Source organism: Stylophora pistillata, chromosome 2 (genome assembly GCF_964205215.1).
Source record: "Stylophora pistillata chromosome 2, jaStyPist1.2, whole genome shotgun sequence".
Classification (NCBI taxonomy): Eukaryota; Metazoa; Cnidaria; class Anthozoa; order Scleractinia; family Pocilloporidae; genus Stylophora; species Stylophora pistillata.
This window is the reverse complement of record NC_142520.1, coordinates 12,499,676-12,526,611: the sequence shown is the minus strand read 5'-3', so window position 1 is coordinate 12,526,611 and position 26,936 is coordinate 12,499,676. Positions and strand designations below refer to the sequence as shown.

The window sequence follows — 26,936 nt, the reverse complement described above, 5'->3', positions numbered from 1 at the left end:
ACATATTGTTTCATAGAAGGTGATGGTGTGAATGGGAACACCAGAGTTGGATCCATAAAAAGCGATTGATCCTGACTGCAGGTCAGCTGACAGTATAGCCTTCTCATGTTGTTCCAGCAGGCGGGACATCGGCTTGTAAGTTGGATCATTGTTTGCAAACTCTTATCCAACGCTTGCAGTTGTTTAGTTGAACAACAAGTAGGCTGACCCTTCAATTCTGGGCATAAACTGTTCAATATCTGCACACCTTCGGGGTTGGTTAAATTCTTGGCGGGTCCATTGTAAAGACAGTTCTTCGCCTTGGCTCCAGTTGTACATTGATCGTACCATACACAGTAGCCCTTGGTGTGATTCTTAACTATGTCACCATTTACCTGAAAGAAACCAATAGGAGTCAGTTGACCTGAACTAAATATGAAACCAAGCAATCATAACCTTTGTCTCTGGCGTTACAAATCACGTAATTTGTAGTCACTCTGAAAGGCTTCGAGGTTTAGGGTTAAATGAGATAAAAGGTTAACGTAGATTAACTCGAATTTCAGGTAAGAAATCTGAACCTTGTAGGGAAACTTTGGTACGACAGAAAAAGCGTGAGGTAGTCCTTAAACAGGAATCGAATCGAGGAAGAAACTAAAGTTCCTTCTAGACTGTAATGTGTTCTTCACTCACTGCCATTCACAGTTTTAAAGAGTTAGATTCTTTGCGAGAGATTTCGAAATAGCGGTTTACCTATGAGGACCCCATAAGCGACAGTGATTGTCATGTTCCCAATGCAATGGGATTTGTCCCTTTTAGTGATCGCAACCAAAGGGGGAAAATGGCCAATGACAGGCAAGCCAGATAGCACGACTTTTTCTTTGGTTAATCCATTAGACATTCGTATATGAATTTTGATATATCCGTGTACTAAACAAGCTAAAAATGAAATATTCTAGCTCTCTTTCGCTGATAAGATTGCTCTGAAATATCTGCTGATCACAGCATGATGAACTTTCAGTTTCCTATAAACGTGTTGACATCCCATTCGGTTTCACTTCTCTCAACTCGATCAGTGACCGACTTGGAGATGAGGGCTCATTGACGTCATTGTTTAATTCATGTTTAAATACTTTATAAAACTACATTTTTAGTCAAACTTACACAACGTCAGCCCTGAATGACTGAGAATCGTAGAACAGAAGCTAAGAGAAAACGAAGAAGATAAAATACAGCGGACTGTAAATGATTCTGCCCAAAAAGTTTTAAGCACGTACAAACCGAATTTATGTCGCTGTTAGGACGCTTTTGAAATCGCTATCGAGGATTTCAGACAGAGAGCATGTTATACATGAAGTTGAATGCCTTGCCTTGCCGGCTACCTGTGTACTGTTTTTGTGCAAAGGATTATGACAGTCAACTAAACAATCTAACCCTAATTAGATGCGAGAAATTCCTGACAGGAACTCGAGAAATGTTACTCGATCTGGTACGCTGTGTTAAGAAAACGGAATACACGTCTGCTTAAGCAAGCCATGAAAATTCAGTCCATCTGGGTTTTAGCCATGAATGGGCTCCTAGTTGCAGACAATAGCGAGAGAAGTCGATCTGCTTAAAAACTATCCAGCACGCACTCCTCACGCCATGTATTCAAGACAAACAGAGCTCATTTCCGAGTTAATCCTTGTACCCTGACTACAACTGATAGCTACGAAATACTTTGCGAAAACATTTAGGTCTAACCTGCGCGAACAGCGACGTCAATAGAAGAATTATGATGAGAGAAATAAACATCACTATCTTTGCCATATCTGCAGTAGTCACCGACGAAGATCAGAGCAGATTTCCGCTTGTCAGGTAACGATCTTTCCTCCAACAACACTTGAAGATCACGTTCGAATGCCTGCAGAGGATTGGTCAATGCTAACTTGGCATGGCGCGTGCATCACGATGAATGACGAAATCATACGAAAAGATCACTTGGGTGTCACAATGAGGCATGTCCCGATTAATGTTGTGCTCTTAAAATGCTAGAAAAACTTGCTCGCAAAAAGGAGCGAAACTTAAGGATATCCTCAATTCTAACGGAACATGATTCATTTGTGCTTAGAAGAGCGATAACCATTCAAGAAACTCGCATAAATTTAAGTTTTTTTGTGAAATCATTGACTTTCGTAACTGATTGGTGCTTTAAACCTATATTTTTTCTCAAAAATTGTTTAGAAGGCAAATGTTACCCAAGGTTGCTAAAACTGCACAAGTTTCTCAAAAGTTACCGAGCACAGTCGGGACAGGCCTGGTCTCAATCGCGGAAGTTAGCCCGTGACTGCCGTGCCAGGCTCTTATTCGGGGTTCGAACAAGCGAGCGAGAGGTCCACGAGGGTTCTGGCATCTTGAGTACATCCCTTAAAGATCTCTTGCACGCTCGCTTCGCTAGCTGGCTCGAGTCTCACAGAGTTTACTTCCTCGTGTCTCAACGCTAATAAGAGCCTGCTCACCAAAAGCGGAAAGATGATCTCGTGACACTGATATACGTTATGAGAAATATGGGGTTGACTTAGACCACAGCCGTTCTTAAGTGACGTCTCGAGAAACTTTCTACCAGTCATTCTTCTTTAAACTGTAAAAATGTTGTGCATAGGCTCCAATGGAGGCATCATGGTTTGCGCTTTTAAGGGGAGCAGATGGAAGAGGGTGGAGAACGCGAGGAGCGACATACGAGAAAGGACGAGGCGTGCGAACAAAAGGAAGAAACTCGAAAATGATGTTCCTCTCGCGTGTCTCTCGCGTGTAACTCGCTCTTCAGCCACTTATTAAATTCTTGAAGTTCTTCGCGTGATCTTACAAAGCGTCATCGGTAAGGTCACGTCCAGGCTCACACAACATCTGACGCTATCGCAAATTAATAATTTTTCGCTGATCTTGAGAAGCTGAGGAAGTCATTGCTGGGGATACTAAGTGAGTGCAGGACCTCAACTCAATGGTGACGAAAATATGAAACTATAACAGACAAACTCAGAGGTTGAATGTAATCGCTGCTTGAGTTATTCCAGCCACCGAAAGTAAAGAAGTCCCAAGGCGAAGGAGGCAAAGACATTTAGTGAGGCCCGTAAACCGAGATTTTATTTCAGATCGATATCGCAAAGTCACCACTGAGGAATCTGACCGCAGGTAGACTTCAAAGACTAGGGTTGTTTCACCCCCAAGACTACTTGCATTTTATAGCCTTGGTTCGTAGAAACTGATTTGTACCTTAAAGGGACACGGTCACGGTCTGCGCATGCTCGTGTCGCCGATCGAAACTTGAAAAAGTCATCCTGACTTTTTCAAGTGCATTCACAAATTCAAAATGGCGTCTAGCGGAGGATCCGGACATGGCAGTAAGGCATTAACTCAGGGCGGAAACGAAAGGTTGAAGACAAAGGGGAATACAAGAAAGCGTGGCTGAGGAACCATAAGCGCTAGCGTATTTATGTGGAAGAAAAGACATTTTAGTTGTGGCTGCAGGAAAAATTTGATGCAGGTTATGAGTCATTCAGCGACAGCGATTTTACCGATAGGAAAATAAAATAGTAATGCCAGATATCACAGACATTTGTAGCATTTGCGAGGCAGATCTTTATTCTACTATACATTATAATTTACTTATTATTTATCTATTTAATGATTTGTACCAAGTATTGGAGCAGAAACAATAGGACATGGGTCCCCTACGAGGTTTAAGCTCCAACAAACCCAATATATGCAGAATTCTTCAACTCACTGATATTTCCATAATGGCCGTCGAGCGTGACAAGTCTCGGAGAGTGTGTATGCTACTGCGCATGTCAACCCGTGACAGTGCCCCTTTAAATGGCTATGCTCTCCTTCTCAGGACTTTTGCCGAAGGGACTCAGACTTCAAAGACGCCGTTATCGTTCCAGGCGATCAATAACAATGTTTGTTTATTTTAATTCTAAAATTACATCTTTTTCGCTTCATATTCTCTTTTAATAAGTTAACACTTCGTCTTAAAGTTTAAAGGAAACGCTATCGGTAAACACCATCTGCTTTTTTTTTCTGTGTATTTACAAGCATTAAAAGGAATCTACTTCAGAAACGAAGAGGTTACGCTAGCACGTGATCAAGACATGCCCGGCAAGGCTCGCAACATGAGTGACACAAGCCTGGCGAGTTTATTTGTCCGTCGCTCAATTCGTTGACTGTGGACAATTCCTGGCCTTTTCCCATTGGTAAATGTAGCACTACCTCAATTTTAAGGAAAATAGAAAATATCACATCGTCACGATAAAGAAACAGGAATGACTTAATAACAAACCAAGAAAAGGATTACAAAGGGTTAGTATAACTGTTTTTTTCTAACGATGCTACAACAATAACGTAGCTGAATTGATGTTTGATCGTCGAGCAAGAAGTATACGACTAACCCGCGGTGTAAAAACAAATCCCCAACGATTTCGGAACAAAAAAAGACACCTACGTACCTTACGTTTATGCCAATGAGGTTCTTAGAACTCACTCGCAAGCTCGAACGAGGAAGTAACAAGTCCGTAACCCGAAACGTGTAAAAAGTTGATAACTAAATAAGCTTCTCTCGAACTGTCGTAGATCCGTCAACAACAATACAGCGGTCAAGCGTTGGGCATGTGCGAACGGATCAATTTTTGCCAGCCCCGCGCCATTTTCCCGCGCAAATCTAAAAGGACAAGTTAAGAAGAAATCCGACGTAGCTTTGCGAAAAAAAAAAATTTAATTTTCAAAGAGATTAGAAAAGGGCAAAATAAGGTTAGGGTGAGGAAAACTTAAGACCTCTCGCATACAAAGCTAGTTCAGTGACGAGTTACTGTCAATTCATCGTTTTGTTTTGAGCTTTATCAAAAACAATACACCCGTATACGACACCGTTACGTTCTGGCTTGTAAAGGTTTTTTTTTTTTTTCTTTTTTTTTTTTTTTCCAAGTCCTGTGAGGCTACAAGAAAGCACGCTACCTAGCCACTACAATAATTGCGAACGCGCAGACGTGTGACCGCTGTATTGTCCTCAACAAGTCTGTCCCAGAAAACTTGGTGCGAGGCCCAACCTTTCAAAGGTTTGCTGCAAATGAATAACATCCTCGGCAAAATTTATCAGTTAAACTCATCTCCAAATATCACAGACCTTCACTTTGACAACCAATAAACTCCTTCAGTGCATTTATGATGTTTCGCTTTCAGACCCGCAGATCTTAAATCTGCGTTAACACTTTCATTCCCAAGAATTCATTTGAAATTCTCCCTACGATTCTTATGATGTCAGTTTGGAGAACCTGGTATTAGATCAACTTATCCATGTAGTCCCCTTCCTGATATTTTTCTTTATTCTCATCACTTGTCTGTTTGAAATCAGACAAGAAATCTGATTGATATTGTAAGGAGAAATTCTGTCTTGGTCACTCATGAGAGTTAAAGCGTTAATAAAGGTTACGGGTAAGGGTTTGAAAGGCCTTATCACTGATTCCCACAACTCCACAAAGGCAAGGAAAGACCATAGTAGATTGGTGCTGTATGAAGGAAAACAGGCGAGAAATCACACGAACGTCCAGGCTTCCAGTCCACTACAGAGAAAGTCTTCTTTCCAGGAAAGCTGTGTGTTGTTGTACGTCGTGCAGGGGTGACTGCGACCGTGATAGAGGTCTTCATCTAACCACAGACCAAAGTTTCCACTGCAGCAAACAGATGGCAAATCAGATTAACGCAATTGGCTTCATTAGAGCAACTCGTCAGAGATTCCAAGACTTCTTAAAGAAATTGCTTCTCGAAGACTCCAGCATGAAAGCTACTTCAAAAGTGACAATGGAAATGACCAATTTAATGTGCCTTGCAAATGAACCCTTTACAGCCTGAAATCAGTATACATATTGCCCATGCTGTTCTCTATACATTTTTTGAGTTTCTAACATGGAGGATAAGTTTAACAATGAAGAGTTTATTCAGTAGATGATCATTTCTTTTACTCTCATGACCTTAATGTGCAATGTGTGATTCTGGGGTGATATAGACGACTTTCATAAATGGCGGCCGGATCAATATTCTTTTGTTTAAATTTAAATTGGCCCTTCTGGCCTCGTTCTCCAGTACAAAATTCAAAACAATACATTATCTCAAGCGAGGCCAGAAGGGCTAATTTAAATTTAAAGAAAAGAATATTAATCCGGCAGCCATTTGTGAAAGTGGTCTATAGTAAAGAGCTAGTCACTGTCAAGATGATAATTTGCGTCGTTATGTTCTTACCCTCCACTGCCAATAGCCAGACTGTCCTTTGACCCTTTGATGAAGAAATTGTTTTCCCCGGTCCAACCAAATACCTGAAATATAAGAGAAGTGAAGCGTGAATGTCCGCGACTATAACACTGTTTATTAGCGCGCTTCGTTTCGGACTTCGGAGTCATACAGAAAGAGTACTTCGTTACTTCGGGGTCATATGGAAGGAGTGCTTTATTACTTCAGGGTCACACGGAGGGAGTACTTCGTTACTTCGGGATCATACGGAAAGAGTAGTTGTTACTTCGGGGTCACACGGAACGAGTACTTTGTTTCGCTCCTTAAGTAGCCTGGAACTTCGAGGTCATTTAGATGGGGTGCCTCGTTACTTCGGGGTCATACGTAAGGAGTACTTTGTTTCGCTTCTAAAGTTGCCTGTTCCAGGCGACTTTAGACGGACTTCGGAGACATACGGAAGTAGCACCTTAGACCACTCTACGAATTCGAGAAATAGTTCGTCTGGTTTCAATAAAAATATTACCAACTGAACAGTGGACACGAGTGAAAAACTAACCTTCAGTGAATTCTTTTCAAACTTGTACAGGAAAGACTCCCCTGTACCATAAAATCCTTCACTAACTTTCAGAGGACAAGAGCAAAGCGAACCAAAAATCTACAAGAAATAAAAATGATGTCAGTTAATGACAAGAATAAGAGCGTTAGTAATTTTTTTTTTTTTTTTTTTAGGTACGGCCTGTGATAGAACAAAGACAGATGAAGTTGGTTTTGTCACGAACAAAGAACAAACCGAAAAAAGAATATGAGCAAGCTTTAATCCCAAACACCCTGACATCAGTTTGCATTTTCTCCATACTGTTCTCTACATATTTCCTAGGGTTGTGGCAAGGAGAATTTGTGTAACAATCCAGAGCTTCTTCAGTTGCTGATCATTTCTTTCATTCTCGTGACCTCACTGTGTGTTTCAGCGGTGATATTGGTACGAGAATTTATATGCTGATCACTCTTGGGCGTTAAACAGTTTGTGTTTTTGGCATAAAGTTAAAGCAAAATAACCATTAGCTTAAAACGTCAAGTAATGTTACACAAAATCTCATTTTTAAGACTTCCTCTAGCGACTAAATTTCGTTTCTGATGACCCAAGAGCCAATATGACTTTGCGTGGCCAAATAGTCATTTTGAAGACATAAAACAAATTTGAGGAGTGCGCCCGCTGTTCACTGCTTTGGAGTATAGCTGTAGCTCAAGCTGACTTGACTCTAAGAGTTCAACACTTGTCGACTCGACAAGTGTTGAACCTAGGTCCCTCCTACTTCAACAAGAAGGCTAGCTATAAAAGGAGCCTTAGGTCCCACTGGGCCATTTCGTTTCTGATGACCCAAGAGCTAATATGACTTTGCGTGGCCAAATGGTCATTTTGAAAGAAATCTAACGTGGAACCCAGCCGACTCGACAAGTGTTGAACCTAGGTCCCTCCTACTTCAACAAGAAGGCTAGCTATAAAAGGAGCCTTAGGTCCCACTGGACCATTTGTCAATCAACCGTCGTGTGATGTAGAACTCTTAGAGTCAAGTCAGCTTGAGCTACAGCTACTCCAAAGCAGTGAACAGCGGGCGCACTCCTCAAATTTGTTTTATGTCTCCACCACAATACAAGAATTTTTGAGATTTGTATTTCCTTTCTCCGATGGAAACTGTCTTTATTTGCGGCGGTAAATTTGAGATCGAAGTAGGTGGTTCGCACGTTACCTCATGCCACCATGCTGGTGGAAGTAAACGATAGATAACTCTTTAGCTCCTTTTGTTCGTCTACCAGCATTTCAATTTGACCCGCACACGTAAACGGTGAGTGACAAATGAGCCTAGGTCTTCCCAGGGAAGACTTCCTTATATAGCGCGCCTTCGTCTTTAAGGTGACTGTTCTACTAGCCCCAAAGCTAACAAGAAGCGAGCCACTTACATGCTGTGCATCATCCATAACCACGAGTAGCACTGGTGTGTCGTAACACTCCATCTTACGGTACAGTGTCTTGAGGGAGAAGCCATGTTCAAACGTACTGTACACCAACGCCCAGCAATGCCCAATGGTCCTTGAGGGGAGCGTGCTGTTCAACTGGGCAATATCAAAATACGCTGAATTATCCGAACAGAACGCTGCATCTTCTAGATGTTTGAGTTTTGAAAATATAAAACCACCAAATATCTTCGCTCTCGCGTGATTGGTTTTTGAAACTGCACTTGAAGAAATAAGTGTTTGGGACCCATGTCTTTACAAAGCTTTCTTAGTATCCCGGGCGACATTACTACAGAGTTGCCCCACGAAAGTATAATACACATAACATAAAGACAGAAGAAAAAACCCTGGTATAACGAACTGACAAAAACAGACAAACGGACCAAAAATCTTACTTTCCTCAAATGCTCTTCGTTGAGCATTTCTGATTTGCAGTCCATATCCGGTAAAACGTCCTCAATAAGGAGAGAAGTTGGTGATTTGGGACTAAAGAAGAGTGAAACCACTATGAATGAAAGTAGTTTGGTCTGAAATGAATGAATCTAAAGAAATACAGGTAATCTGCTCTAGACCCTGCAAGGGGTCAAAACCAAGTTGTCTCATAAACAAGGTAATTTGATTTTATCACCTGGGTTGATAATGTAAATTGGCCACCCGTAAAGAGTTTCAAAGCTGACGTTTCGAGCGTTAGCCCTTCGTCTGAGTCTTTTGTCAGCTCTTAAACCCTTTACGGTGGCCAATGTACATTATCAACTCGGTTGATAAAACCAAATCACCTTGTTACCCCCACCGACGCAGCACCACAGTTTCTTTTGAAACCTATCCATTTTTTTCATTTGTCTTATAAACAGCCACCCAAGCGGGTTGGTAGCGGTGTTTGACAACCGTATAAATTTATTGTTAAATCTCAAAACAGAATGGGAAATCAGTAGGGAACCCGTTATTAAATCAGCTTTAGGTACAAAAAAACGAGATTCGGCGGTCGTTTCTAAAGTTTTCCTTTGAAATTTTGCGGGGGAAATTGGCGCGCGGCTGGTCATATTGATCCCCTTGCGCATGCTCTACGTTTCACCGCTGTGTTACTGCATTAACTTCGAGCCGAGGGTCAGTGACAGTGGACCCATGACTAAGGCTGGAGGTCAGAATTAAACAGTCAAGACTGAGAGTGAAGAACAACCAACCCTACCTTGACATCACTTTGGCAGCTTTGCCAGGTTTGGATACAAATCTTCGAAAACCTTTCTTGACTTTGGGAACCTCGCTGTCGCTGAGTGCTCTTGACAACTGTTGACAAAAAAAAAAAACAAACAAACAAACAAACAAACAAAAACAAAAACAGAAAAACAAAAACAGAAAAACAAAAAAAACATGAACATTAGCACTAATTCTTGTTGCGGCGACAAGAAAGATCCATCGGACGAATGAACGACCGACCTAACAATTACGCAAGCGAAGCAACAAAACGACGAGAGAAGGAACGAATAAACAAACGGGCATACGATCAGAGAACGAACGAACGAACGAAGAAACGAGCGAACAAACGGACGTAGAACAAACGAGCGAGCACACGAACGACCGAACACACGTAGGAATGAACGAAGAAACGAACGAACACAGAGACGAAGAAATGAAGAGACGAAAAGACGAGGAGACGAAGGAACGATGAAACAATAGAACGAAGGAACGAGGGACAGAGCAAACAAACTGAATACAGAAGGTATGAACGAGCGAACGGATTAACGGACAAAGGAGAGAAAGTACCACGCCTCACTTACTTTGGCACGCGAATGAGACGGCGGACTGTTAGAATAAAATGATTCCACTAAATTTAATCCCTGCAAAATAGAATCATTCACAAATGAGCAACCTTCCTACCCCGTGCTGTACCAGGAGTTCAGCTAGTAGCTTAACATGAATTCCTAGACAGTTAGGGTTGGTTAAAACAGAGAAATAGAGTACAGAAAAAAGAAAAAGATTCTGGGAGCCAATGAGAACTCGCAGTAAAACAGAAAAAGAAAAGCAGACTGCCTGTAATCAACAGCTAATGTTCTTCAGTTTTGTATCTACTCGTTTTGAGAGGGTGACCCGAGTTTTGAAGACAAGACACAAACCACAGTGACCAGGGCGTCGAGAGAAAATTCTGGGTCGGTTTACTTTAGTCAACCTCATCATTCGCTCTCAGATTTACCGCTTGGGTGCTGAAGCTTTTGCGCTAGACAAATTGGTTTAGTTATTTCTCTTCAAAGACGAGCTTGCACCAAAGCTTTTATGGTCTTCTGATCGATGTATTGACTTTCAACTCTAGCTATTCCATGGCACTATCACTTTCTACGCACTTTCAGAGCTGTAGTAAAAACGCACTGAACAGAAACGCAACATCGAATACACAATATTAAAATACCTCTTCCTCCGTTGCGATGCACGTTGGCGAAGTTGTTTCGTCATCTTCGCTTTCTTCGTCTGTTGCATTATGGATGTTAGGGCACCACTGTTGAAAGAACCTGTACACTTGCTCTGTCCTGTAGTTGAAAAGAACCAGACAAAAGAGGAGAGAATTATGATTATCATCAGTTTGCACAGTTTAAAATGGAGATATAACCGAGATAAAATACCCGCGTGCCCGCGTGATTGTTTAGAATGTTTTGTGTGTTTTTTTTTAATTTCTTTTTTTTTTTAGTTTAATTCCTCAATTCTCTCCAAAATGATAATGATAGTCACAGTTTGTGGGCGTAAATATGCTCTGGGCCCTTCTCTGAGCTCCTTTTACCCCTCGCCTAAGACTTTGGCTAAAATGACCATGTGTCGGGTCCAAAACATATTAATAACCACAAACATAAAGGCTATGGGCCGCCTATTTAAACAGAGTTTAGCCATTGTTTGACAAAAGCGCGTTCTAACTATTTTCAATTCAGCCAAACCTTTCATTTGAACATTTATTATTGTGAACAACGTCGAGAGGGCCGAAAGCTGACGGTGGAAGGACATTTATTTAATAAAATCAACCCTCTTATAGAGAATACCTGAGGCGCATTTCTTGCGTAAAAAAACGCGGTTTGGGTTAGACCTCGTTTAAATTAGCTTTCGGCCCTTTTCACACTGTTCACAAAAACAAACGATCAGAAAGAAGGTTCAGCTAAATAAAGGTTTCTTTCGAATGTGGTTTTGCTAAACAACGGCGAAACTAAGAAATGACCAGACCTATCACTTTAATCACTTAACGAGTGAGTGCATCTGCCTTTAACTGCCTTTGATTGTTAATTCTGGTCTCTAGCTTCAATACAATTCCTTGTAAATCAGTTATGAGAATTTGGTGTTGAATCAAGATAACCACTACTTAAGGTGGATGAACACAGTTTTCGCGCGCGCTTTTGCTGATGCAATTCAGCGCGCGCACAAGGATTGCAAAAAACAAATATCCCGTCAATAGAACGGTCATTTTATTTACTCAACCCGTACCTACACCATCTGTGCTATTTTTCTCTATAGTTGGCACAGCGTATTGAGGGCTTTAATATTTTATTACAAAGATATGTTAGAAAAGTTAACGGTGCAAAGAACCCAGCAATTCTCAGCTTTTTCGTCGTTACCGAAAGAACCCAGTTAAATGCAGCGCATGCGTAGTAAGTAAAAAAAATTGCGATTGAATTGAAAATTGCTTTCTCGAAAATATGCCTTTTCTTGAGAGCCACTCATTAGAATTTCAAGAAATTTGGCACGAAAATACTTAAGGAAACAAGTAACTGGAGTATTGAAAAAAAAAATCGATTTTAAACAAAGGAAATTCTCGAAAATCGAGTGAACCTTCAACAAGGGATAATTAAAGATCTCTCTGTTAAATTGTTAGCAAAATGGTGTTAACTTGTGAGCATCGTTACAAGCTTGTTTTATGCAAATTATAGAGAAAATCTAACGACTAGCTTTTCTACAAAGACGTAAAACAGATTTTAATAGCCTATTTATATCTATTCATGTTGCTATGGCAACGACACATACGTCAGCTTAACTATAAAAAAAAAAAAATTAAAAAAAAAAAAAAAAAAAAAAAAAAATTTGTGTTGTTAACTTGCTTGTTGCCCGTTTTGGCGACTGAGAGATTAAGGGGGTTTAAGAGAAAATGGTGAAAGAAACAAAGGTATCAAAAACTGTGTTCAGCCACCTTAACTAATCAACAGCTACAAAACTTATACGGGTGATAAGATCGACCCGTATGAACAAACCTACACACCGTTTATTTTGATCGAGGATTTTGACACCTACGTACCAACTGTTAATCCTCGAAAAAATAAACAAATGAGCGAAAACAGAACATGAATTGTTGGGATTTACTAAGTAAGTTGAATACCTTGATGGTGGAATGGCGAACCAGTATTCCCTTCGTTTCTTGTCTCTGTCTTGAAGCTGTTCTCCTTGTCGAGGAAACGAACCGAACATGCTCTGTTGCCGACACCAATGCTTCTTACTGATCCTCAAACACAGATAGAGAGGTTGATGGTTGGAAGTGGCGGCAGGTTTAGGCACAATGACATCTTCATCGCTCTCGCTACCTTGCCTCTCTGAGAAATATAGTAATATAATAATATAATATAATATAATATAATAATATAATAATATAATATAATAATATAATATAATAATATAATATAATAATATAAAGTAATAAAAACGACCCACCGGAAAGGAGAAAAATAACAAGGAACCGGTGAGAATTAAAAGTAGAAAAAGGCATTCTGCCAACAGCGCAGGACAGAGCGAGTAACCAATTCGTCCTTAATAGTCGCGAGGCCATGGAGTTCTTTTGAGTGCTCACAGACCGTAGTGAAGCAAAACTGACGCTATGCCGGATTACCTCGAACACTTAATTGAAAATTGCTCCGAATAAAGAAACTTTTGTTTACAGATGAGGCGAACAATACTTACAAAGAGTATAGTTCCAAGATTCATAACAATGTGTAACTGACAGGGGACAGAAAATTTGTATTAAATAATTAAATATCTTCAACTCGAGTACAACTTACGATAAATGAGCCCAAGTCAAGTCGCAGTCTTTGAATAATTCACATTGTTTAATAAATTAAATTTCATGAGAAATCAATTGATAACATTTACTTGTTAATAATAGAGGTGTATAAAGTACAACTGATAAATAATAAATAAATAAATAATAAATAAATTTTAATTAGTTGTATAGCCCTATTTACATGTACAGATCAATAGTGCTTTACACTGAATAAAAATTAAAAACCTTATATATCTAAATAAAAATTTACAATAGTAATGGTAGCTAAAAATACATAAGAATAAATTATTTTAATTTAATATATCTAAGTTAATGATTACAAAAAGCTTCATTAAACAGAAATGTTTTAATAGCTTTTTTAAATTTATCCAAACACTTAATCATTTTAATTTCATGAGGAAGTCTGTTCCATAAGTATGGTGCTGCTGCCTGAAAAGATCGATCACCAAATGTCTTCAGCATCTTACCCTTAGGGGGCTCTAAGTAAAGACCGTCATTAGATCGAAGACAATAAGAAGATTTTGATTTAATAGATATGATCAATTAGAATCAACTTTCTGTACTGTTTGGGACGAATTGAGCTGCTCACCGCCAAACAGCCGGCTAAAATTTTGTCGAGTCTATCATGAAGTGATAAGACGACCGTCCATACGAGACCCGCATTACCATAACAGTCAACGCACTGGGTTTACGGTGAAGTCGTCCGGGAGTCACCTCGCCCAAAGTCCTGTCGCCAGGGCGACTTGACTTTTTTTTTTTTTCGGGCAGCATGACTAAAATTTGGGGCGATATGACTAGGGTTATAAGCGACATGACTTCGGGCGAGTTGACTCGCAGGCGACCTGGCCATTTTTACTGCGCGCTGAACTCTGAGATGAGAGCTCTGGGTTTGACCCCTAGTCAGAACATTTTGTTATGTTATTGGGCAAGATATTTCAATATAACAGTGGTGCCAACGAAACGCCACCAACAATTTCTTCTACATGTACTCAAATATTTTTTGATTGTCTCTGTAAAAAACCAAGGTCTTGATAGTGTGCTAGATCAAGTCCAACAGTGGGTTGGTTTCGGTTAAATGAAGCAAAGAGGGAAGTAAATTTCGGCTCATTCTGCGTGAGACTTGCATATACAGAGTGTGTACAGAGTACGGTTGTTTTGCGCCCATAAAAGGTTGCCTCCTCCCAGTTTGCCTGCATAAGGATGAGTAAGTCTCATCAAATACAACAAGTTTACCCACACCTTTACCAGTTTGTTCCTAAATCTTCGACTCTGTTGTACAGATCCTTTTCTAGAGCAGACTGGTGAGGGCGGCAAAAACATTATAATTATTCGACGGAGTTAACTAACTTGTCATGAGAGGGGCAAACAAGGTGGTAAGATTGTAATGGGGCGAAATCCCCTGCTAACTGCACAAAGTATAAACTTACCGTTTGTTCTGTGATTTTCTTGTCCAAGCCAGTACCTTACATTACTGCTAAAAGCAGCGAACAACGACGAGGAGTGTGAATGTTCAAGTTCCCCATCAACACTTGCTGCAGAATTTCTCAAATGTTCCTCGTCTGGTTTATTTTCATCAGGTCCAGCCCCGTTGCTGCTGACTGAACTCTGTGCAGCACCAGAATCTTTCAACTGGTCACGTGGTCCTTGGTGAGCTGTGTGATCTGCCAATTCTGGTTCTTCTGCCTTGGATTCATCCACATGACCCAAAGAACATCCTATCCCAGAATCCTCCGATGCAGGTGACACCGAGTGCATATCTCCTCCTGTAAGACTTCCTTGAAGAACCAATGGAGTTCCCACCGATTTTCCTGTCTTTTCTGGCACGTGACTATTTCCCAAATCATCTACTTGAGTAACAATACTTTCGAGAATTTGCCGAACAACAATTTTCACATCCTCATCCGTTGATACGGGGAAAAAGTTTGAAATATTGCACACACAACAGTGTGACAAGTCAACTTGTGACAATGGGTCCGTGTCCTCTTCCAGATTTGTACAAACTTTACCGCAACTTTTACATATTGTAGGAGGCGCGGTGTCTATGTCAATACTATTTTGACGACTAAGTGATTCAGCTGTGCCAGCATCTAAGTAGAACCTGACAAAATAGAAAAGGAATATCCACATGAGTTCTCCATAAAAACAGTTGTGTATTGCATTTCCAACCATTAATTATTTTTACCAACAGCAGTTTAGGAAACATAAGCATTAAAGAGCGCTTTGCGATTGAGTGTCATAAAATAAAACCTTAAGTAACAAAACTGCTTAAAAGTGCGGGAAAACGCTGGCAACCAAAAACAACCGAAGTGTCAAAAAGCGCGGGAAAACGTGGGCAACCAAAAACAACCAAACTGCTTAAAAGCGCGGGAAAACGCGGGCAACCAAAAACAACCAAACTGTCTAAAAGCGCGGGAAAGCGTGGGCAACCAAGTTGTTCATGGTTTGAATTTTACACCTGATTGGAGGAAGGAGTGGCCACGAGTTTTCTGGACCAGTCACAGAGCGAAGTAAAGCACAACCAATGCAGTCTCAGACTATTTTTGATACTGAATTGAAAATTTTGCTCTATCAGTTGGCACTTGATTCTTAAATTTTAAGAAAACCAGGGATTGAGTGTTGAGAGACTTAACTTTGAAGTTTTCGGAAATCTTGATTCTATACTTTTATTAGGGATTTACTTCTGAAATGGAACACAAGGGGTCAGGTACATGTAACAGAAATATAATTCAGTGTCAAAAAGAACTTGAAATCACACAAATACATGTAGGTTAAAATGAAAAAAAAAAAGAAAAAAATATTGAAGTATTTTTCTACAATCTTGCAGCTCAGAGGTACATGTAGGTAAAACATAAAGCACTGTAATCCTTTCTTCATGACAGTAATACTGCCAAATCATTCATTGAGATCAAAAGTATAAAGGAAAAGTGCCAACCTGAGAAGCTTTAATGATGTACAAATTCTCAAAGTCAGTACCAAAGGAAATGTATAGGAAAGTGTATAGAGAATACAGATACTGATATCAGGGTGTGAAGGGCCAAAGATCAACACAAACCTAACAATGCCATCACTTCTGAGACTGAAACTAACTTTAATTCTGTTACTTTAAGAAAGTACATACACTTACTTTCCAGGTTTAAGGGGGTCATGAATTGCCATGGCAGCAATGTCTGTGTACATGGCAGCACTGGTGACAGATGTCATGAGTGTGTCTACACAATATGTATCCAGTCCTCTGTCCATTACAAGTGGGTCAGACACATTCGGCTTGAACATGACAGAGTGAGGTGTTATGAGAAGAACTCCATTTGTGATACCCTGTAATAATAATAATAATAATAATAATAATAATAATAATAATAGTAATAATAATAATAATAATAATAATAATGATAATAATAATAATAATAATAATAACACCTTTATTTAGACATGATAATGTTTAAAGCTGAACACCTTGTGGGGTAGTGTGTAAATGCAAATAAACTCTAAATTAAATAAATTCAAATGATGATGGTTTTTCAGGAAAGGGGAAAAACGGAGTACTCAGAGAAAAACCTCTCAGAGCAGAGTAGAGAACCAACAAACTCAATCCACTTATGATGCCGGGTCCGGGAATCGAACCCAGGACACATTAGTGGAAGGCGAGCGCTCTCACCACTACGCCAACCCTACTCCCCACTGTAGAGGAGTTTTGACAGAACAAGCATTCATGACCCTTTCACTCCTTAGATGACATTAATAATTCTCTTTACTAGTCTGTTACACAGTTCTTATGATGTTAGTTTGGAGAATTTGGTATGGGATCAACTAATAATCTCTTGGTTGATATTTTTCTTTATTTTCTTTATCTCATCACTGGTCTGCATGATGTTGTATTGATAATTATGGTAAGGAGAAATTCTGTCTTGGTCACTGTATTCATAGAGTAACATTGCTATAGCATACATGAAATTCACAAATGTCTTGAAGCTGTTTAAAGTTTCTCGGTATAGCATGGTGCCCCCTTAATATGCAGGGAAACAAGATTCAATAAAGAAGTGTTTTCTAATGACCTAGTGGTGTGGTTCCATTGGTTTAAAGAGCTTGTAAACACATTTTCTGTTTACCTAACTCCCCCTCCACTCCCCCCCCCCCCACCAAAAAAATAACCAAAAAGGAAAAAGAAGACACACTTTGCATGTAAACTATTGAACGACTGTAGTACAATATGAGATGTATTGTAGGTACGGTATAGCTCGCCTTTTTGTTAGATAATGTAATAATTTGTTCAGGAGACAGGACTCGTGCAGGAATTTCAGCGCTAAATTTAAGGACTTTTTAAGGAGTATTTTAAGGACTTAAATTTAACTTTCAAGGAGTCATTTTTGCTATGAAAAAAGTGTTTGCAATAATGGCAGCACATTTTTTTCCCAAGGCGCTCTTGAACCAGATAACTTAATATTTTTTTCTCTTTTATTGTTCCCAATATATTTTTTCAAATTCAATGGATATTTAAGTAAAAATTCAAGGAGTTTTTAAGGATTTTTTTAAAATTTCTTATTTTTAAGGAGTTTTCAAGCACCCTTAAATTTGCAAAATATATTCAAGTAGTTTTCAAGGAGTTTAAGGAGTAGCCTGAACCCTGAGGAGAAGTTACAGCATATGTAACTGTTAAACATCACTGGATGTCTGGATGTCTGGATGTCAAAGGGTGAACTAAACAAAACACACGACAACATACAAAACCTGGTGTCAGAGAACACCCATACCTGGCCATCGGTGATGTATTTTGCATAAATCTTCAGATAATGCTCTGTGACTTCTTCTTCTTCTTCTTCCCAGGACACGTCTTTAGTGAGTTTGACGGTCTCATGCTCTCCACTGTAAGATGAACCATTCTCCTGACAGCAACAACACAAAAATAATTGAAAAATTTAATTGGGCATGTTTGCTAAAAGAGTTTGTTTAGCCTCCTTATTACTCAATGTGCATCATTCCTCAGAACAAACTTGAGCATCCTCTGCGATACCAAACTACTTTCCTTCATCTCATTAAATCGCATGGATCCACCGTTTTCTCCTTAGAGGCAAATAGGGAAACAAAAAAAAAAACCCATCTCTACTGTGGAAGAGTTTGCTTTCTTCTGATGGCATCCAGGAGCAAAAAAAACTTGTAGGAATTGTGAAATAGATGTACAGGTGTGAACATACCTGTAATTGATGCATAACTGCTAAGAGCTATGCCCTCAGAACAAAACCGTTTTTATGTGCAACTCAACTGGGGCTAACAGAGTACCCTGTCAAACATGTACATGTTTTTACATTCAGTCTACCATACTGAGCGTAACTTGAGCAACAATACACGACATACACTGTATTTAGGGTTTCCATTCACAAATGCAGATTGAAGAATAATAGTATAAAAGTAATGAGTGAACATCTCCATGTCTGAAAAACATAGCTTCAGCCACTGAAATTTAACGAGATGATTCTCTGATCTGAGATGCAACCTAGTGAACACTCTCTATACAGGCTGTACGTGATAAAGATCAAACAACTCTTATTCAATACCTTGATGACAAGTGGCTGTGGGGGTTTGGTGATGGGAGCAGAAGTTGGCTCATCTGCATCTGAACCTTTCTCCAGTCTTTTATCAGGCACAAATAATGTCTAGAGAGGATACAAAATTTCTACACTCAGTACTAAAGGAACACAGAGAAGTCAGGGCTTAACACTTATGACAGCCAACTAACCACAGACTAGTATAAATTCAGTTTTGGCTAGTGGTTTTTGATTTCCACTGGCCAGTTTGGCTGGTAAACAAACTGAAAAATGAATTGTTGTATGTAACATGTAAGATGTCACTAGCCACTTGGCTGGTGAGTTGAGAAGTTAACAGTGGACAATAAGAGCCACCCAGTGGATGTTCACTGCTAAATTATTTATTTATTTATTTATTTATTTATTTATCAAGCTCTGGAAGTCTTAACAATTTCAGTTTTTTTATCACCTTCCTGCTGGAGAGTGAAACAAAACTGTTATGAGTCACGTCTGGGAGTTAACTACATGTATCTCAGGCTGTAGAATATCTTCAGGAGAAGTAATATGCATTAATTTTTCCATACAGGTACACTGCAAGATGTATTTCTGTTGCATTTATATATGTAGGTTCATCAGTCAATAAGGCCCCACCCATCTATAAAGCCTCAATATCTGTACTAAGCCAGCTAATTTGCTTCCCTCTTGCCAGTGAAATTAGATCCAAGACTTCATTTCTTAAAAGACGGTGTGAGGGTAACTTTATGGGCCAAAAAGCTGATTTCTTCCACGATCAGGGTAGTGACAACTTTGAAATTCAAACAATTAGATATCATGAAACCAAACAGAGTGCTCTTGTTATTTAGTAAAGACCCACACTATTATTCCTTACAATTTGGGCCACTAATGTAACCCAAACTTTTGCAAAAACAGGCCCCAGAGCTCTCTGATGCCTGTTTCATCTAATTTTTGACCCTATTCTGGGGCAAATAGATGCCTTGGAACATCAATAGAACTACATCTAGATACAAGTCATGTAGCTTCCATAATTTTAATTATTATAAAATGGGGCAGTTTTTCTTTGTCTAAAATGGTGTAATGTTCATAACAACCTGGTATAATTTACATTAAACTGGCAAATGGTTCTTGATGATCAACATACAAACTACTGAAATACAATTGCAAGATGATCATGTAAGATAAGTCCTTACAATAAACTACACAGTGCATGATTCTATTTTGCAGTAAAAAGATAGATTACTTCTTTGGGTCAACTTTTAAAGGGCTCTCTACAACCAAGGATTGGTAAGAACTACACCACGCTTGTAAACCCATGTTGTATTAATCTAAGCTACCTACATGTACTTTCAAAAGACTTAAAACTATAACACACGCTGAAAACAATACAAAACAAGTTAAACCAATTCCCTGGGCTTATCCCATAGGAAACCCTACCCTTAAACAGGCTTTCAGGTAAATCTTTGGCCATATGCATTCTACAATCATATTTTATGTTGAGAAGTCCACAACACATGTGATCAGATTAATTTGCACATTGTTTTTCTCAATGAATATCCCATAATTCAACTACAAGTACCTACTCTTGTTAATTATTAACCTTGCCACCCTGTATCACCAGAAAGAAGCTAGCAAATAACTCACACAGAAGTAAAACACTGGGAAAAAAACTAATCTTAGCTTCGTACACGAGTGTTATGGCTGCATGCTTGCTTTTAACTAAAATATGGATATGACAATTCAAAATTAGGAAATTTCTGCTAGCAAAGAGATGCTAATACTGCAAAATGTAACATGATATAAGGGGATGTTTGGAACAAAATAATTAAATGCATCATCAATGTCGGCCTGTGTTTCACAATCGAATATAGGACAGCTTGGAACTCTTGCAGTCTATAGGAAAACACTAAGAGCTTTTTTTCAAAGCATCATTTACCCGACACTCAACCACTGTTTTACAGAAAAGACACTTATGAGATCCCCTCTGCCATAAGCCTTCCCTTCCTTTTCTGTTTTGTTGCCTTTTGTTTAAGTTAAAAATGATCATAACTTGAAACATTCATAGAAAAAAAAAAAAAAAAATTCACCAATATTTTTCTAAGCCTTGGATACAATACAGGATTTTTTCAAAAAGCTGATTGCCTGCAGTAAACTGCTGCCCTTAAGGTGACTCTTTTTGTCTTCTCTTTAGCATGCAAGAAGGCTCTCTCTCCTGTTTGGTTTTTGCCTAACAGCTCCTTTTCTGAGCACAGCTGTTTACATGCATTTAACTGTTTACAGCTGCCTATGAAAAAAATTATTGAAACTCCCACTGTGGAGTGTTGACAGCCTTGTAGAGTAGAATTGGAACTGCAAACTTTCTGGACACTGTATAATTATTCTTTTGTTAACAGCTCTAGTTACACTTAAAAGATTTGACTACAGGGCTGTATGTCATGCTTACACTTCATGATCACATGTTAAAATTTAATTTAAATGCACAGTGGTTACCATTTGTGTGCTCTGTACACTTCAGACTTACATTGTCCCTTACAGATTGCTAAGCTTTGGATAATTAAAGATTCACTCAAAATGTCTCAAAATGTTGCATAAACATAATTATAATCTTGGGATTAACACTGGAATTTTGCAGTATTCTGTTGTCTAGCATGTACATGTAGCTTTAATACAGAGCACCTCAATAAATTATTGCATGAACCCTCGAAAACTGTTGTGTATATTAACTATCGTCATAATCACAATGCAGTGTTATAGCTAAGAAAATGGCCTGCTGATTGAGGCAGCCATTCAGCCAGCTGTGTCCAGTCATTTGCAACATTTTGCCAGCGCTTAACGACAACCCTCCCATTGACCAAAAGTTTAAAAGTATGTGAGGTCCACATATTTAACTATACAGGGATTTCATTAGAAGCCGGCAACCAGCGAATTCCAGCAGCTACTCTCCACAACGGACCAGGCTACTTTGGGCATTCCCCCTCCCGGTTTATACGTGTTTTATGGAAAACATTCAATATAAATTATTCTAAAGGTGGTCATCAATAAAGATGTTTTTTTTTGTGAAATTTGGTCTCCTTTTTGGTTGTTGGGTGATTTTTGTAACAAGTTCTAACAATTCGATCAATAATAAGATCAGTTCACAGCGCACCATGTTGAATGGACAGAAGAGAAAGACTGATAACAAATCTGCCATCATTAGTACCTACTCGTGTTCTAGTATACAACTACACCTACAGAATTAATGAAATCCCTGACTGTATGTTATTTACTGTGCAGGAGTTCCATATGGGGAAAAAACTCCTAACTGTGGTCCATATTATAAATATCTGGACCAGTTATGAGGGCACAATTAGCCAATCAGATTTTAAGGGGTTTAACGCCTTCATGGCCTGTGTGACACACTGAGTAGGTCAAGCAATTGCTGTTTGTGTGCTCAGTACATTGAAAGTTAAAGAGTAACGGTAAAATTTCCGGTACTGGAGATTTAAAAAAACCTGGCCTCTAAAAATTAAAACAAGTAAGAATTCTCCAAAAAAGGTCCATTTGCACTGTGATGTCAAATCCCTGTAACTATCATTTGCTTACCTGGCCTGGGAAAAGCATATGAGAGGAAAGTTTGTTGATACGAGTCAGCTCAGAAGGAGTGGTGTCGAATGACAGTGCAATCTTTGCCAGCGTATCATTGGTATCAACCTGAAAACAAAAGGGTTAGAGGAGCTTGCTATACCACAATGATTCAAAAATTAATTCAAACTACATGTAATGAAGAAATGTACATATCTAGTATTGATATGAATTTTATTTCTTCAAGATTGTATAAAGCAGCAATAGGGAGGGGAAAAAGGCAAGGCTTGATGCTTTCAATTTTCCTTCTATTGCTATTAAGAGATGAGGTATTATATATCCTCTATCAAGAGTCATCAAAATGCTGCATGGAACTTGAAAAAACACATCCATTTTATCATGAATAGTCATGGTATGAAAGGCTTAATAATAATAATAATAATAATAATAATAATAATAATAATAATAATAATAATTCAAATATTGGACAAGCAAGTTTTTCATTGAAAAAAAAATTAAACGAGGATTGAATAATACCTGAAAGCATACATATTACATGTTACTAAAATTATCTGCAGATTGTTTAAGATTAAAAACAATCAAAGAGATCTTGATAAAAGAAATGAGGAATGTCTCGGTAATTATTTGTCCAGAGGGAATCAAATATTGCAACAACAAAATATTGTAGTCAGTCATATCAGACAATCCATAATGCATTGCTCAAATAAAATAAAGTAATTGTTTCTGTTCATTTCTATGGTGCATTAAAACCCAAACAACTAAGGATGTAATTCTAAATTTAACCATTCTAAGTATACACTATAAATGAAAAATTTAAAACAATTGCTACAACAAACTTGTCTACTAACCAGATACTCCTTGGTCCCTTGAGGGGCTTGTCTTTTAACTTTTGACGACATTTCGCTATCTATGAGGGCAAGAACAAATTTAAAACAAAGGCAAAAAATCGGAGATTTTCAAATAAAATAGAAACAGCCTCCAGAGCGGTGCAGGTTAGAGTTAAAGTGATCCAAGTCGAAAAGGTACGCTACGTTTTACGATTCCATCTCATTGATTAAAATTAAACTGTCACTCGCCATAAAGCTGTAAATCCGACTGCCACGAAATTAAAGATCTGTCATCATGTTACGGGGCTGAAAGTTGTTTCAAACGATTCGGAACAATACCAGGGTTTTGTTGGCCTAATAACGACTACATCTTATAACAAAAGCGAAGCCATTTAGACCGCGAAGCTCGCTGCTCTTGCACGAGGGGGAATGAAAACAAATCTTGTCTTTGTAAATTATTAATCCATGTCACTTCTACCAACAATAATCATAATTTAACACAAAAATCTCACGGCAACGATGGTCACAAATTTTTCAACGATGTTTCGCGTTGTCACAGAGAATAGTTTGCGAAGTCGTTGCAATATCATGATTCATTCGCGTAAAACAAAGCTCAGTCAAACACGATTCTGAAATCACGAGTGTTCTCGAAACATGCTACAAAATACACCTTTACAAGAGGAAGACTGCAAATGCGGAAAAAATCGAGCACAGATAAATTTGTTCTTTGGCGAACGGTTACCTCGATGAATGTTTGTCTAATCGCAAATTTCATCAAAAATTGCGGGTCCTCCAACTGACGACCTTCGCGAAACAAGTTGCAGCATAGAGGATTCAACACCTTCTTATGATTCTTACCTGGCGAAGTGTATGCCAACCAGTGAAACCCTTTCCGAACCGTTTTCCTCAACTCGTGTCCTAAGAATGACACATTCTCCCACGAAATATATCTTGCAGCGGAATCGCCAGACACAGCACTGCTTTCCGATTTGCTTCTGGACGAACGAAAAGCAGTTCGTTTTTCTTTGAGCTCGCGGGATTGCACAGCTTCTTCAGTAAAAGCTGAGTCGTGTTCTTCCTCTTCTACGTTCGAACTGTAGAGGAAATTGAAATTCAAATCAATGAATGGAGTTAACAGTCTAACAGATTAGCTAATCAATTTCAGCCACAACCCTAGCACGATCAAAAGAAGTCGCACAGAAACGGACAGTAAGGCAAAGAAGGCTATCAAAAATAAATCTCACCTCGATAAATAGCCTTTTACAAGGCTGTACATAATACACTTTCATTAACCTTAGGCAAAATGTAGGCACATGGGCCAGAAAAATCTTCACTTCATTCACCATGCATTTTATGCTCGCAGCTAGTGCATTAGGTTCCGGGCTCCGGAGGCGTTGTAAACACGAACTTGACGTCACGCTGTGTTCAAATCGATTTTTCTTCGGAAAAACTCGTAATTCGCCACGATCATGCTTACCTATCGGAGGAAATTAAGCGTGAAAACATTCCTCTCGCTTTCAACATTTTGAGGTTTGGCTCTAGTAAATCGCTGACTTCGCCTTCAAGACTTCAAGCGGGTGATGCATTCATTCCGTCAATTGATTCCTGCCGGGAACGGTGCCGACGAATTTTCCTGACTCGAATGACATTTTACGTTTCGTTTCTTGTGGGTCCGATTTAAGATTTCCTGTACCAATCTGATTTGAAAATTAAGCTCTTGAAAGTTGTTTTCTCAGAATTCGATAAAGCGCCATTTATCAGCAGCATTGTCTTGTTGCCAGAGCTGCACAATACACAAACAGGAACTGTTTCACCCGAAGCAGGAACGATAGCCCATTGCTCTTTCACAACTCGAAAGTGACAGAAACGAATGCTTTATGATTGGACAACATCTGATATGTTTAAACAGTCGAAAATCATAATGAAATACAGAGAAAGAAAGTAAGTACTTATTGAAATTCACAGTATTCCTATCCAATCGAAATTATTCTTACTTGGAAAAAAAAAATGGTTTCATTTAATCATTGCAGCACAAAAAACTGAGGGCAAATTTTCGCCTAAAGATCGATTTCCGGCAAATCAAAATTTTACTCCACGGGCCCACGATGGTTCGAAGGGAAGATAACACCACCTATATTAAAAAAATCTTTATCTGAGAGATAACATATTGTGTTTTTTCAAGACCTGTGCGCTGGATAACGATTTATCCGCTAGATAGCATTAATTATGTTATTTTGTCCGTGCTATCTTGATTCTAAAATTAAAGGAAGCCTGAACGGCTGACCAAAGCTGAAGGTGCCAACACATGTATGTTAGCTCATATCCATTCAGTGCCGCCAACTCAAGACCAAAGAAATTACACCAGCCAAACAGAGCAAAGTAAACTAGTTTATAATAAAAATCATAATAATAATCTTATGATATATAAAAAAAATTACTAATGGATTTTAAATGCCTTAATCAACTAGCGCCGTCCCGATCTACGGGACCTCTTAATCAACTAGCGCCATCGTATTTAGGAGACCTCTATAGGTCACTCTAGACCATCAAGGACATTACGTTGTTCTGATAAATAACTACTGGTACAGCCCCGCTGCCAACTTAAAACATATGGAGAGCGAGCTTTTTATTTCATTGCCCCAAAACTGTGGAATATCCTCTCATTAATTATAAAAAGTTGCATGTCAACAGAATCTTTTAAATCTGCTTTTAAATCGTACCTTATGGAAATTATTTTGAATTGTAAGAATCAGTCATTGTTTTTTTGGGCTTTTTCCTGAATGTTACATCATTCACTGTTGTAAAGTACTGTTGGTTCAGTAAAGAAACAGCGCTTTATAAGAAGATTATTATTGTGATTATTATTATTGTATTATATTCCAAGGAGACAATAAGAGCTGAGGTTAAAGTGACAACAAGCTGATTGCCTACGTCATTTTACCATATTAGGACATCGGAGTACATAAAATTTGGGACATTACAATGAGGAAAAAAACAGAAAATTACCAACGTAAAGCAAAGAAATTAAATGGCCACACTGATCAACGTAAAATTTAGTTTCATTTCACTTTGTAGGAGTAACTTTTAAAGAAAGAAATTTTTAAGCGCATCAGATTTTTTGTTCATTTTTCACGTGGGCATATTCGATCGATAGTACGCTCCGTCGGACCGTAGGCTACGACGCTAGAATATTAGAAAATGAAATAGTAGTTGCGTAATAAATCCCTTATTCAATGGTTAAACGTACGATGTTCCTGTTTTTACCCGCTGTTATGGTTCTCGGAAAAGCACCGTTTAACTGTAACTGAAATAGTTGAAATTTAAAAACGATCTCTGGCAAAAATGATTAAAGAACTACGAGCTTTCGACTGCCCGAACTGCAGTCTTCGACGGGTAAAATGAATGATAAGCAAGCGATGAGAGAATTTTTACCTGTCGAAGACTGCAGTTCGGGAAGTCGAAAGCTCGTAGTTTTTAATCATTTTGCCAGAGATCGTTTTTAAATTTCAACTATGTTTCATCTTGGCTGCGGCCCTTCAATATTTTCATGTAACTGAAATGATAAGTTACAGACTTAGACCCGCCATGTGAGACGTTTACAGGGAAAATTGCAACCGGACACCAAGAGAAAATAACCAGCATTTTTCATGTAGAAACACAGTCCTTTTATTCACAAGCAGACATGCCGCACAGTTCGTGCTTGGAACTGCATAACTTAGTGTAAATAGT

The 26,936-nt window shown here is 38.8% G+C and overlaps 2 protein-coding genes across 6 annotated transcripts in view; one reads left to right on the top strand and one right to left on the bottom strand.

Annotated features, from left to right (window-relative positions):
* Positions 1–26,936, top strand: part of LOC111346825 (uncharacterized) — a 551,029-nt gene that overhangs the window by 193,186 nt on the left and 330,907 nt on the right.
* On the bottom strand, positions 237–24,983 carry LOC111342148 (oxidation resistance protein 1B). Of its 5 annotated transcripts, none has more exons than XM_088748994.1 (17): positions 24,685–24,983; positions 24,066–24,301; positions 23,229–23,287; positions 22,381–22,488; positions 18,814–18,912; positions 18,013–18,144; positions 16,389–16,579; positions 14,692–15,362; positions 12,590–12,800; positions 10,649–10,766; positions 10,023–10,082; positions 9,434–9,531; positions 8,643–8,733; positions 8,194–8,346; positions 6,791–6,889; positions 6,247–6,320; positions 237–374 (listed from the first exon to the last, which is right to left on the bottom strand). In XM_088748994.1, the coding sequence occupies exons 1-17, from the start codon at positions 24,729–24,731 to the stop codon at positions 371–373; spliced, it is 2,451 nt and encodes an 816-aa protein (XP_088605120.1). In that variant the 5' UTR covers positions 24,732–24,983; the 3' UTR covers positions 237–370. The 5 variants fall into 5 exon arrangements, with proteins under 5 accessions (XP_088605120.1, XP_088605118.1, XP_088605119.1 ...); XM_088748992.1 differs by lacking the exon at positions 237–374 and adding an exon at positions 3,906–5,678 and having other exon boundaries at positions 24,685–24,977; XM_088748993.1 differs by lacking the exons at positions 237–374; positions 24,685–24,983 and adding exons at positions 3,906–5,678; positions 24,452–24,589.

What these genes read in the sequence shown, in the direction of transcription:
- LOC111342148 (XM_088748992.1), bottom strand. Translation starts at nt 24,731, where the DNA reads ATGTTGAAAGCGAGAGGAATGTTTTCACGCTTAATTTCCTCCGATAG. An exon ending in ACGAAGAGCATTTGAGGAAA is followed by an intron (nt 8,347 to 8,642) that starts GTAAGATTTTTG and finishes GATATTGCCCAG; the next exon opens with TTGAACAGCACGCTCCCCTC. An exon ending in TTATGGATGATGCACAGCAT is followed by an intron (nt 6,890 to 8,193) that starts GTAAGTGGCTCG and finishes TATTTCTTGTAG; the next exon opens with ATTTTTGGTTCGCTTTGCTC.